The 14,581-nt window shown below is 46.7% G+C and overlaps 1 protein-coding gene across 6 annotated transcripts in view; it reads left to right on the top strand.

Moving 5' to 3' along the window:
- Nucleotides 1-14,581, top strand: part of LOC147105182 (zona pellucida sperm-binding protein 3 receptor-like) — a 207,757-nt gene that overhangs the window by 166,037 nt on the left and 27,139 nt on the right. For all 6 annotated transcript variants that reach the window (XM_086011301.1, XM_086011306.1, XM_086011303.1 and 3 more), the window contains 3 exons: nucleotides 5,760-5,833; nucleotides 6,997-7,182; nucleotides 8,977-9,162. In XM_086011301.1, the coding sequence (XP_085867427.1) occupies nucleotides 5,760-5,833; nucleotides 6,997-7,182; nucleotides 8,977-9,162 (446 nt within the window). The remainder of the gene's footprint in view (nucleotides 1-5,759; nucleotides 5,834-6,996; nucleotides 7,183-8,976; nucleotides 9,163-14,581) is intronic.

Raw genomic sequence — 14,581 nt, 5'->3', positions numbered from 1 at the left:
AACCTCCATCTGCAAATATGCTTGTGCTAGGTCAATTTTTGTAAAACGCTTCCCTCCAGACAGTGAGGCGAAGATGTCTTCTATCCTTGGAAGAGGATATTGTACTGTGCGAAGGACAGGGTTCACCGTCACCTTGAAATCCCCACAGATGCGAATCTTCCTTGGCTCTCCGGACTTATTGCTTAACGTTTTCTTCATGACAGGAACGATGGGTGTCGCCCACTCGCTCCAGTCGACCTTAGACAACACGCCCGCCTTCTCCAGATTCTCCAGCTCTGCCTCGATGGCTGGGCGAATTGCATATGGTACCGGTCTCGCTTTGAAAAACTTGGGAACTGCATTCTCTTCTATTTTTATCGAGGCGGTTATGCCTTTAAGCGTGCCCAGTTCTTGTTGAACTACCTCTTTGGCGTTAGCTAAGATTGTTGACAATCGTCCAGGAGTGACGTCTTCATCTTATTTACCGTCCACCGTCGTTGCATGAATGGAATGCCAATCTAAGTTTATCTTCCTGATCCATTCCCGTCCCAATAACGGCGGTCCACCATTTGGCAGTATGTAGAGATACAATTTCCGTATTTTCTTGCCATTGTATTCGACAGGCACCCTTATTTTTTCTCTGGGGTATACTTTTTGCCCCGTATACGTCGTCAAGACGATGGATGTCTCTCTCAAGGGTATGTGTGAAAATAGCGGTCGTAGTCTCGTCGATTCATGACGGTTAGCGCTGATCCTGTATCCAATTCCATTTTAACTTGGGACCCTGCTATCGTGAGAGTGACCCAAATGGTTCGGTGATCCTCTTTTGCGATTACATTGTGAAGTTTGAGACAGCTTAGTCTCCTGTTTCCGGATTCACTATCGCTCATCTGGTCTTTGGAACTACTGTCTGTCATCTTTTGTACTTTCTTGTACGGTTCCTTTGCCTTTTTGTTGTCGCTGGTCTTCTTCCCAGACCTACAAACTCGTGCAGTGTGTCCAATCTTCCCACATTGTCTGCATATTTTGTCTTTGGACCAGCAGTCCTTCTGGTCATGGTTAGTTCTGCCGCAGCAATAACATTTTGCAAATCCCCGTGTCATTTCGTGGTGCCGTATTCCTGAGGTTTTTGTTGAATTTCTGCAGCTCCCCTGGCTGCTGCTTCATACGATACTGTCACGCTGAAAGCCTTATCTAGCGTCAGCTCTTTTTCTGCGAGTAACTTCTTCTGTGTTCCTTCACTCAGGAGTCCACAGACAAATTTGTCCCGTAGGGTATTTGCCAGTCCTGCTCCGAACTGGCAGTGCTTTGATAGCTTGCGTAGTTCCGTAAGATACTCAGCATTGCTCTCATCTTTGTGCTGAGTTCTCCTGTGGAATTTAAATCTTTCTGCTATCAACAGTGGTGCAGGGTTTAAGTGCTCCTGTAGAACAGCAACAATTTTGTTAAAACTCTTCGCCTTCGGTTTGGCTGGAGTAATCAGATCCCGCAATAGGCCATACGTTCTAGCGCCCATTAAGTTTAACAATATCGATGCCTTTTTCCCCTCCATTATATCGTTTGCCTCGAAATATACCTCGACCCTTTCCACATACGTGGTCCAGTCCTCTAATGTATTATCAAAAGCAGTGATACAGCCAGTCTTCGGCATCTTGCAAATCTAAAATGGCGCCTCCCGCGCTTTGCCTTCTTCCCCGCTGTTGTTAGCGCTGCTTTCCACGGTTTCTTGCGCGTATTCTTTTTCTTTTATTATCTTCCCGTCGTTGAGCGGACCCCCTGGGACACTTCTCCCTCTTCTGAGGTCCGAACGCTGCCCAGCTTCGAAACACCGGCCGCGCCCTGTATGCTCCACCCTCTCTCTCCTTGCTTCCCGACTTGCTGCCCGGCCCCGTTGAAAGGCCACCCGATCGAGCTTCAGCCCGCCGCAGCCCAGGAAGGATCAGAGCACTACCTGCCACCAGCCCGATTAGCTGGGAAACCACGGACCGAGGAACCCAGCCTGGCTCCGGACAGTCTCTCCTGCAAGTTTTGAAATCGATGATTGACGGTCGACGCCCGTTTCCCGAGTTCCAATGGCCTCTTTTTTTTTCTGGCTCCGACCTTCAACAACGTCGTCGGAGCTGCTGCTGAGTTGCAGGTAAGTTTGTTTCTAACTCGTCGCCAGTGTTAAGTACGTGAATGATTGAGACATGGACTAGCAGGAGAGAAAACAAACAGACCTTTACTGGTGAAAGGCATAAACGAAACTAAAAACAGAGGCTCTCTAGTGCCTTTTATACAGGGGTGGTCACTGCCGGTACTGCAGTCTGAGACCAGTTATTCTCTTAAAGGTACATACACAACAAAATTGTGTTGCCTTAGAGTCCGTATTTCAGGTGCAACGAGGATATGTAAGGCCCCAAAATGGCAGGCAGGAAGTGCAACGCCCGCCATATTGGGTAAGGACAAATAAGAGGCGTCCTTTACACATGCCTAAGGCAGGCGTTAGAATTTTTGAATATGCAGACAAGGGGCCTAACGCCTGCTTGAGGTCACCACTGCACTCGGGGAACCCAGCCCTACAGAACGCCTGCATCGAAAACGGTAAGTTGCTCACCTCTGAATGTGGACCCGGGATGAGCGGCAATGCTTCTACTGACCCCACATCAAAGGACCTTGCCGACTGCCAAAAAATGAATTAGGAAAGCAAAGAGGAACTACGAAATTAAATTGTCGAGGAATATAAAAAAAAATAGTAAATTATATAAACACATAAATAACAAAATAAAAATCAGGATAGGGATAGGGCTACTAAAGGATGCACAAGATAAACTCACAGGTAATGACAGCAAAATGGCAGAAATATTGAATAGTTATTTTGCTTCAGTATTTAGCAGGGAGACTAACAGGCTGGGCATGACATTAGAAGAAGAGACCAAACAAGATATAAAGACATTTAAGATGGAGGGGAGATAATTGATCAACTAATCAAACTTAGAGAGGACAAAACCCCTGGTCCGGATGGATTGCATCTGCATAATTTAAATGAAGTTAGGGAAGAGATAGCAGAGGCACTATTACATGTATAAACAATCATTAGAAAAGGAAATAGTGCCAGAGGACTGGTGGACAGATAATGTTATTCTTATATTTAAAAAGGGAGATAGAAAAAGTCGAGGGAACTATAGACTAAAGCAATGACATCGATGGTAGGTAATATAATGGAATCTTTACTCAAAGGTGTAACAGAAAAGCATCTAGAAAATATAATAAAGTATAGTTAGTGCAGATTTCAAAATGGAAGGTCATGCTTGACCAACCTCATTGAATTCTTTGAAGAAGTAACAGAAAGGGTAGACAAGGGTAATAAAGTAGATATAATATATTTGGGTGTAGGCATATATGTAACTCTATGTGACTCAGGCCCTGATCCTGCAGGCTGCTGCCGATATCCCTCTCCCAGGCTACTGATTGCAACCCCCGCCGAGGCCCACAACCCCCGTCCCCAGGCTACCACTACCCCCGCACCCCCCCCCCACCCCCGCCAAGTCCAGCAATCCAATTTTCAGCCAATGGCCCAGACTGCTCCATCACCATCCCTGGGTATTTCCTGTCCCACTGACATGACAGGCCCACCAGAGGAGACGACACAGTGTTATACAGTCGGGAAGGAGTGGCCCTGGGAGTTCTCAACGTTGACTCCGGACCCCATGAAGTCTCATGGCTTCAGGTCAATCCTGGGCAAGGAAACCTCCTGCTGATTATCACCTACCACCCTCCCTGAGCTGATGATTCAGTACCCCTTCATGTCGAACACCACTTGGAAGGAGCACTGAGGGTAGCAAGGGCACAGAATGTACTCTGGATGGGGGACTTCAATGTCCATCACCAAGTGTGGCTCGGTAGAACCACTACTGACCGAGCTGGCCGAGTCTTGAAGGACATAGCTGCCAGACTGGGCCTGCGGCAGGTGGTGAGAGAACCAACACGAGGGAAAAACCTACTTGACCTCGTCCTCACCAATCTACCTGTTGCAGATGTATTTGTCCATGACAGCATTGGTGACAATGATCAATTCTGATTGTAACTGGTTTAACATCTTAACGTTTAAAAAAAAAAAAAATCCATAGTTACACCAACAAATGATGGATTATTATCAGTGTTGTACAATAACTTGTGCAACATTTATAAAAATATGAATGTCAGTGTTCAGAGTTCTGGTACATGAAAAAACATATTGGTAAGCCTCCGACCTGCACTTACCTAGCGTGCCGGCCGTTGTGCTGTGGGCCCGCGTGGGATTCCGATCCTGGGCCAGCTCCAACTGCTGGCGTGCAGTGCTTGCGTATCCCAGGGGCGCAGTTAGTTCGACGCGTCCCCGGGATCACGTGGGTCATGGAGAGCCAATGGTAGCAGGGAATGCCCATTCATAAATTTGACAGGAAGAGCTGTCAAATCTATGAATACAATTCAGCCCCAAAACAGAACCAAAACTTCAAATAAATTAAAAAAGCACCACATTTTAAAAATAGCTATAAATTACATAAAATAACTATTTTAAACAATAATTTAAATTTTTGAAAAAATTAATTACAGTTTCTAATGGGGCTAAAAATAAACTTACCTTTCTTTAAAGTATTTAAAAATAATAAACCTGTGGAAAAAATGTTTTAATTTTACTTAATTCACCACTTACCTTGTTAAAAGCAGGCCTTGCAACTGCTTTTTAGAAGCGTAGCTCCTGGGGACTTAACCTCCCGGAAAAACCTGCAAAAAAAAAAAAACCGGAAGTTCCAGGTGTACGCGCTGCCTCTCCGGCACACGCATTCGACCTGTGAACCCCTTCCTTTAAGGGAACGGAAGTTCCGGTTTTCCACGCATGTGCAGTGCATGCACGAAACTGGCACTTTCCTTGGGCCTACGCGTGAGTACCCAGCGCGTACTCACCCGTGGGGACCCGAAGTTCTGGCCCATAATTGCAAATTCAGTATGGTGATCATCTTTTCCAATTCAAGAACTGGGGCTGACGGTGTGGTCCCAGAGCAGTGGTGGCAGGACTGATGGTCTCTATGTTCTGCACACACCTGCAGTACATTGACCTAACCTCATGCTGCAATGCAAGGTCAACTCGCCTTGAATAAGTGTCGAGATGCTTCTCCTGAGAAACTCTGCTGCTAACCTTGCCAGTGTCTCCAATTTAAGTAGTTCTGGCAGGCACCTGCAACACGATGGATTCATCTTGGGTGCCTGCCATTGCGCAGCACTGGAAAGCTGCTCTTTGGTGTGCCTGCACCACTGACACAAGAACCCCTTTAGAAGGGGGCCGAGGAAAGGATATTGGTACATTTCAGGGGTCCAGGCCAAGTCCCAGGCCTGGACTCCCAGTTGGGTTCCAATTCTGTCTGTCAGCAGGCCAGTAGACCTCCTCCTGCCCACTGTAGGCTACTGAGTGGACCCCAAGCCAGGGACAAGGAAACCTCTGGCCTAGCAATCCCTTCTCACTAGCCACGCCCTCTAGGATGCAGGTGATCTTGTTTGAAAAAGCCAGCGATTCCTCCCCAATCTGGTGGCACAGGCCAAGAACCAGTGTCTCCCGGTTCCAGCCTAGCTCAAGGGCCTTCAGTAAAATTCCCACCTGACTTAACAGCATGTGTGTGCCAGAAGGCCCACAGAAATTCAGGGCCTGGATCTCTACTCTGATCAATACACAGTGCCACTCTTCTATTTAACCTTTGGCTTGGTATCTGAGAATAGGTGATTTTTATTTTGCTTTCTCTTTAGTGGTTTGTTTTTCTATTTAGGTACAGGATAGCTGGTAAGAACTACCGGTTCTGTAAAGCTGATGGTTGGGATGGTCAGATTCCAACATGTGAACGTAAGTTAAGGTTTCATGATTCTTAGAGTAACCAATGGACTTGCTTTTCTGCATGAAATTAATAAACCTTTTTATTAAGTTGATATGGGTTGTTATTGATATCTGGATTGCTGTTTTTGTAATTATACATCACTCTGAACTGTCTTGTTTTATTTATGCAGGCTCCTTTAAAGTTAGGGCACTAAGTTTTGGGATGGTGGAATAATTTGTCGATAATGAGTTGATGCAACTACTTATGATGGTTAGAACGATTGAAGCTTATTGAGGGCATTCAAAGCTTCCATTACATGATGTTCATTGTAAAAATATGACTTTGTCAGCACTACTTACACAATTCAAAATTTTAAGTTGTTAACATGGATTATAGGGAGGTGAAGCTGAACAAAATGAGACTTCAGTGTTTAAAGATTCCATTAAGCTTTTTTATCAACATGTTCTATATCTTCAGGAAATTTACTGTTATATTTCACAAATACATCAAATGATTACCCGATTATCAAACCTGAAACTTAATGGTACAAAATGTTAATGTAAAAACAATGAAAAGTATAAACTCCAACAGTGATTGGAGGCTGTTTGGTAGTGTTGTGCATACTTACTTGAATACTACAGGATTTCCATAACATGCAGAAGTACAAAACCTGTAGGTTACAATCTCATCTGTCATTAATAAATCCAATAGGGAATTCAGGAGAAACTTCTTTACCCAGGGAGTGGTCAGAGTGAGGGAGAGAGGAATAGCAGGTTAAGTTGATAAGAGTTAGATGAAGAGGGGTGGGAGGAGGCTCGTGTGGAGCATAAACAGCAGCACAGACCTATTGGGCTGAATGGCCTGTTTCTGTGCTGTACATTCTATATAAAACAAACTCAGCTCAACTCAGCACAATATCAATCCAGACCTGGGGAAATTTGGGCTCTGATGTTCCTTCCCTTCCCCCAGTATAAGCCAGGCAGCTGACCCAACCTCAGGCGAGCCAGCTGCAGGAGATAGCCTTCCCTCCCCCACCGCCCCACTTGGCAGAACCTAGTCCTGCCCCCACTTCCACCCTTCTCACCTGATTTGCACTACCTTTCCCTGCCCCCTCCCCAGACCAGGAATTTCAGGAAAAAGTTTTGATCAGACAGTCTGTCCTGAACATTAACTGAATTTCATTTATCCCCAGCTATCACATGTGCTGATCCTCCACCTACTCCTAACGCGAGAGCTCTAACACCACCCCATACAGAGAACTGGGAATATGGAATGGTAGCAGAATATTCATGTATTGGTGAATATTCTTTGATTGGTGCAGAAGAACTTATTTGTACAGCGACTGGACAATGGGACGAGGACCCACCAACGTGCAAAGGTACTAAACTACAGGATCAGAATTAGTTTGAATTGTTCTTTTCATATGAAGCTGGCAGCCTCAAAAGTTACACTTTACTGCCGAGATTTTCTGCTCAAGTTAATCTGGCTCCCAGGTGTAGTTTGAATCTTGTGCATTGGACGATTCTTTGGGAACAACTCCACCAGCTTCCCACATTCCTCAAACACTTCCTCCACTTCCGAATGGAAGTAATGTCGGGCGTATAATACACAGATGCCGCCACCAGGAAGCACGCATTTCTGGTCAAACCACCAATCTGTGTGACTGCAGGACAGTGCATCGGAATGAAGCCCTCAAACCCCTTCGTAATGCTTGTCTTTGTGATCAGCCATTGTTTCCATGCTCCACATTACAGTGATGCTCATTGCAGTTGCCACTGATGCTGTCCCAATAAGTGGCTGACTGGACTTCAGACAAACAACCACTCAACGTGCCATAGCATCCTCTATTGAAAAGCAGGAGAATTAACAACTGTAAAAACAATTTGCATTTATAAGGTGCCTTTAATGCAGTAAAACATCCAATGGTGCTTCACAAGAGTGTAATTGGACAGCAATTGGCACCGAGTCAAAGATGAAGATATTAGGAGGGGTAACATTGCAGGCCGAAACACCTCAGCACAGTCTTTGCCTGTACCTTCTGTCCCCTCATGAGATCCCACCTCTTTTGTCTCTTCATCAACCCACGTGCTCTGTGATGCTGCTAGTAATCCCTCCTCCATCTATCACTAGCTGTACATAAAGGGGTGTGTAGACTCTTGAAATCGAAGTGAATAATGCAGCTGCCCCAAATGAATGATGCTCCTTTTGTTGGTGCTGCAGATCCTTTTTTCCACCCACTTCATAGGTACTTGCACTAAATTGTAATTTTGCACAATATTTTTTAATTCGTTTATGGGATGTGGGCGTCGCGGCCAAGGCCAGCATTCATTGCCCATCCCTAATTGCCCTTGAGAAGGTGGGGGTGAGCCTCCTTCTTGAACCGCTGCAGTCCGTGTGGTGAAGGTACTCCGACAGTGCTGTTAGGGAGGGAGTTCCAGGATTTTGACCCAGCGACGATGAAGGAACGGCCGATATATTTCCAAGTCAGGATGATGTGTGGCTTGGAGGTGACGGTGTTCCCATGCGCCTGCTGCCCTTGTCCTTCTTGGTAGCAGAGGTCGCGGGTTTGGGAGGTGCTGACAAAGAATTGCACACAGCTTCTTTAAGAAGATTAAGACCTTATTTATGCTATCTCCCACCAATTGTGGAACTTATCACTGTAGTCATTGCACCAGTGTTCTGCCCTGTTCAAAATTTCTTGCCATGCAGTCTGATCAGTGCTGTGATCCCTCGTGTTCAACACTTACTCTTACTTTGCAGCTCCTTCACTTATTAACACTGTCAGATTATTGTTGGCTGCTCCAGAGTTGCATACATGAGAATCATTGCAGGTTTGGTTGGCTTCTGCAGACAGTTCACAAAGAATGTGGGCTGCATGTCACCTGCATGAGTAAACTTGGCTGCATCCACCACATAGATTTCAGTGCGCTACAGAAGACTTAAATTGCTATTAAATAGAAAGAGGACAGTATATGGCCTGGTCCCTTACAGTGCAAATCTACATTTTAAATTAACCTTATTTGATTTGATGAAATTGCAGTCTTTGTTTTAAAAGGAAAGCTACCTCCATCAAAAAAAATCAGAAATTGGAAAGATCTATCCTTGTCTACATACAGCAACTTATAAGTCCATCAGTCGCCCAGCAGAGAGTAATGTATTGCTTTCTTGGCAGATGTTCACTGTTATCATCCAGAATTGCCTGCAAATGGCCAAGTAGTAGCAGGATTTGGACCCAGATACAAATATCGTGAAACAATAACGTACAGATGCGATTATGGTTTTGAACTGCTCGGCAACAATGTCATTGAATGCACTGAGAACAACCAGTTCGTGCCATCACCACCTATCTGCAAACTATGTGAGTAACAATTTATTAAACTTAAGGGTAGAATGAAAAGAACATTTTTGAAAAGACTTTTATTTTGCAGAAATTGCACAATGTAACAATAGCCTCGATATTCACTCCGCCCCCCACCTGTAATGTATATACCTTTAAGGGGGGAACTATCTTTTACAGCTCATGTATACTGCAGTACCGGCAGTGACCACACCTGTATATAACACTGAGTAGTAATCTGTACAGATCAGTTCCAGTGTGAGCCACGTTGAGTAAACACCTGTTGTACCGTTCTCCTGCAGTCTGTGTCTTATTATACACAGACACAACATTGGCGACAAGGCAAGTTCGAACCTACCTGCAACTCTGCATCACCTCCCGGGGATTCGTTCCTGGAGATCAGTGGATTGGAGGTCAAGGCCAGAGACTCGGGCGTCGACCACGGGCAACCGCCCAGTCATCCAGCAAAGACTCGAGAATTGCGGGGGAGGCTGTCGAGAGCCAGGCTTGGCTTTCCAGTCGAGGTGGTCCAGCGAAACGGGCTGGCAACAGGTAGTGCGCAGACCCTTCCCGGACAGCGGCGGGCTGGAGCCCAACCGAGCGGCACAGCAAAGGGCCGAGCAGCGTCGACGGGGGAGAGAGAGAGAGAGGGCAGAGCGCACAGGGCGCAGCCGGTGTTCAGGGGCCGAGCAGCGTCGAAGAGAGGGAGAGAGAGACGCGCAGAAACCCGCGAGGCGCCGCCATTGCCACAAGGACCGCCGAGAGCGGCGTTGGCAGCAGCGCAGGAGAAGCACGCGAAACCTACAGGGCACCGCCATTGCCACGAGAACCGCCGGGAGCGGCGTAGGCAGCAGCGGGGGAGGAAGCCATTGGGAGACGCCATTTTAAACCACACCCAAAATGCCGAAGAGTGGCAGTATCACCGCGTTTGACAATGAAGTTGAAGATTGGACTACATATGTCGAACAAATAGAGGTATACTGCAAGGCAAATGAGGTGTCCGATGACAAGAAAGCGTCGGTATTAAATTTAATGGGTGCAAAGACGTATGGGTTATTACGAAATCTAGTAACCCCAACGAAGCCAATGGAAAAGAGTTTTGAAGACATAGTAACGATACTACAGGAACATTTAAACTCCACACCGCTGCTGATAGCGGAAAGATTCAAGTTTCACAAACGGAACCAGCATAAGGATGAAAGCAGTGCTGATTATTTAACAGAACTGCGCAAACTATCGAAACACTGCCAGTTTGGAGCGGGACTGGCAGATACCTTAAGGGACGAGTTTGTGTGTGGGCTTCAAAGTGAAGGAACCCAGAAACGGCTTTTATCTGAAAAGGACCTTATGCTGGAAAAGGCTTTCAGCATTGCGGTATCATATGAAGCAGCAGCACGGGGCGCTGCAGAGATACAACAGAGACCGCAAGAATATGGCACAAACGAAATGTCATATAGAACAGAGAAGTGCTATCGCTGCAACAGAACAACACACGACCAGAATGATTGCTGGTGCAAAGACAAAGTGTGCAGACAGTGTGGAAAAGTAGGACACATAGCACGAGTCTGCAGGTCCGGAAAGAAAACCAGCAATAAGAAACCTACCAAAGGAAAGTACAAGAAGGTACATAAGATGACGGAGAATAGTTCAGACGAACAAAAGAGTGATAACGACTCCGAAAGCAGGGAACTGAGTTGTCTGAAACTACATAATGTGATCACAATGGAGGATCACCGAACCATTTGGGTCACTCTCAAGATAGCAGGAGTCCAGGTAAAGATGGAATTGGACACAGGATCAGCCCTAACAGTCATAAACCGACGGGACTACGAGCGGCTATTCTCACACATACCCTTGAGAGACACAAAAATTATTTTGAAGATGTACACGGGGCAAAAAAGTCTACCCCAAAGGAAAAATAAGGGCGACCGTTATATATAACAGTAAGGAAACACCAAAACTAGACCTGTATGCATTGCAAGATGGAGGACCACCATTACTGGGACGTGAATGGATCCGGAAAATACAACTGAATTGGCATTCCACACAGGCACTGACTGTGGCTGACAAAAAGGATGACGACGTCACACCTGGGCGACTGTCAAAGATCCTAACTGACGCGAAAGAAGTGTTCCAGCAAGGACTCGGAACACTAAAAGGCATGACAGCGACAATTAAAATTGAAGAAAACGCAAGCCCAAAATTTTTTAAGGCCAGACCAGTACCTTATGCGATCCGCCCAGCCGTCGAAGCAGAGCTGGAGAGTCTGGAACGTTCAGGTGTACTGTCCAAGGTAGACTGGAGCAAGTGGGCTACACCCATCGTCCCTGTGATGAAAAAGTCGTTGAGCAGCACGCCTGGGGAACCAAGGAAGGTTCGCATCTGTGGGGACTTTAAGGTAACAGTGAACCCGGTCCTTCACACCGTACAATATCCACTTCCGCGGATTGAAGATATTTTCGCCTCGCTATCTGGAGGGAAACGCTTCACTAAGATTGATCTGGCCCAGGCGTATCTGCAAATGGAGGTAGAAGAAGCATCAAAAAAATACCTCACAATCAACACCCATAAAGGTCTCTACCAATACAACCGGCTGGTATTCGGGGTAGCATCAGCTCCGGCTATTTGGCAGAGGGCAATGGAACAAGTCCTGCAAGGGATCCCAGGGACCCAGTGTTATTTGGACGACATCCTGGTCACGGGAGAAAATGACAGTGATCACCTTGCCAACCTGGAGCAGGTGCTCACTAGATTGCAGGAATATGGGCTCCGAGCTGACTGTCCCAAATGCGAGGTTTTTAGAAAACAGATCTCGTATTGTGGCCACGTTATCGATAAAGAGGGGTTACATAAGTCTCCAGAGAAGATTGAGGCAGTAGTCAAGGCTCCAGCACCGGAAAATGTGTCACAACTGAGCTCGTTCCTCGGGCTGGTAAACTACTACCATAAGTTCTTGCCAAATTTGTCTACAATACTACACCCACTGAACACCCTACTGCAAACTGGGGTGCCATGGAAGTGGAGTGACGAATGTAGACGAGCTTTCCAGAAGAGCAAAACACTAATCACATCGAAAGAGGTATTGGCCCATTACAACCCAGCATTACCAATTCGGTTGGCATGTGATGCGTCACCCTACGGCATTGGAGCGGTGCTGTCGCACAAATTCTCGGACGGCTCAGAGAGGCCAATAGCCTTTGCGTCACGATCACTAACCTCAGCCGAGCGTAACTATGCCCAGTTTGACAGGGAGGCCCTCAGCCTAGTGTGGGGAGTGAAAAAGATCAATCACTATCTGCACGGGCAGAAATTCACCTTGCTGACTGATCACCAGCCTCTTGTCTCCATTTTTAATCCGAAGAAGGGCGTTCCGGTGATAACTGCGCAACGACTACAAAGATAGTCACTTTTTCTAGGGGCGCACCACTATGAGATTGAATATAAGGGCACGAAACAGCATGGAAATGCTGATGGGCTATCACGTCTGCCACTGCCTACTGTGGAGGAAGCACCAGCAGTGGATCCTGTCGAAATATTCCATTCGACGATAGTTGAATACCTACCGGTAACTAACGCTTGTATCGAAAAGGAAACCCGAAATGACCCGACACTGTCTCGGGAATATGATTTGACGGTGAAGGGATGGCCAGCACATGGCGACTCACTGTTGCCAGCATTCTCGACAAGGAGAGAACAGCTGTCAGTGTGCCGGGGGACCTTGATGTGTGGATCCCGAGTGGTAATTCCACCCAAGTTAAGGGACAGAGTGCTCAATGAGCTTCATGAGGGTCATCTGGGAGGGGTAAAAATGAAAAGCCTAGCCAGGGCTTATGTGTGGTGGCCGGGAATCAATAAACAAATCGAGGACCTGACCAAGAGCTGCTCAGGATGCCAGAAAGTCCAAAATGCACCACCACAGGCCCCTCTACACCCATGGGAGTAGCCCTCATCTCCATGGCAACGGGTGCATATTGATTTTGCTGGTCCATTCATGGACTCAATGTTTTTAATAGCCGTGGATGCGCACTCGAAATGGCCTGAGGTCATCAAAATGTCCTCCACCACCACGGAGAAAACTGTTGCAGTCCTACGGACCATTTTTGCCAGGAATGGCTTGCCGGAACAGATTTGCTCCGACAACGGACCACAGTTTGTGTCCGAAGAGTTCCGGAGGTTCTTGAAAAAGAATGGGGTAAGGCATTACACATCCGCCCCGTATCATCCAGCCACAAATGGATTGGCTGAGAGGTTTGTACAAACCTTTAAGAAGGCAATAAAGGCTATGTACAATGACAACATTCCGCTGCAGCACAAGGTGGACAATTTCCTTTTCGCCTACCGGAATGCGACACATGCAGCCACCAACCAGGCCCCAGCCATGATGTTCTTTAACCGAAGGTTAAGATCTCGCCTGGATTTGCTCAGACCAAACGTACGAAGAGATGTTGAGAGTAAGCAATTCCAGCACATCCATGAGAAGCCAACAAGGAGCTTCAATGTAGGGCAACCAGTCTTGGCCCGCGACTACCGAACAGAAAAATGGCAGGCAGGAACGATATGCACACGGCAGGGCCCACTAATGTACACAGTGGACATTGGGGAGAGCATCGTGAGACGCCATGCTGACCAGATCCTAGAGTCACAGGAACAAGTCAACCCCATGCCTCGCCCATACGTACCTGGTGATGAACCCGACGTACAGGTCGCATCTACCCCAGAAACAGTAGCATCGGAAGCTGATGAACCAACCGACGACAGGGGGCCAGAATCGCCTCCGCACCAAGAGCAAGACACTCGGGAAAGGCGCTATCCAGAAAGGATCAGGAAGCCTCCCCAAAGACTGAATTTATAAATAGACTATTTTCAGCTAATGTTGCAAGTTATAAGTGTTAATTGTAATTAGTTTGATATTTAATTGTTAAATGAGTGTTATGGTACTGTTAATCTAAAAGGGGAGGAATTGTAATGTATATACCTTTAAGGGGGTATGTACAGCTCATGTATACTGCAGTACCGGCAGTGACCACACCTGTATATAACACTGAGTAGTAATCTGTACAGATCAGTTCCAGTGTGAGCCACGTTGAATAAACACCTGTTGTACCGTTCTCCTGCAGTCTGTGTCTTATTATACACAGACACAACACCTACCTTCACCCCGATGGGCGGGAGGCGGTCGGGGAGGGCGGGGTTAAACCCTAAAAAACAGGGAACGCATTCCATACCCGCCACATATGCGCCCATTGCCATTTTTACGGTGGCGGGTTTCGAGCCGTGTGAGTATCGTGTCCTGGAGAGGTGAGAAACTTCTTTAAGTCAGGCTGCCACAGTGCAATTGGCAGCTCCACCAGTCCAAGTGAGTGGTAAGTATTCTAACACATTCTTGACTTGAGCCTCGTAGTGAGGAGGCATTAAAGAGTCATGAAGTGAGCCACACGTC

The sequence above is a fragment of the Somniosus microcephalus genome, chromosome 18, assembly GCF_052327205.1.
Source record: "Somniosus microcephalus isolate GS21.2 chromosome 18, FLI_Smic_1.0, whole genome shotgun sequence".
Taxonomy (NCBI): domain Eukaryota; kingdom Metazoa; phylum Chordata; class Chondrichthyes; order Squaliformes; family Somniosidae; genus Somniosus; species Somniosus microcephalus.
This window is presented reverse-complemented; position numbering and strand designations above follow the sequence as displayed.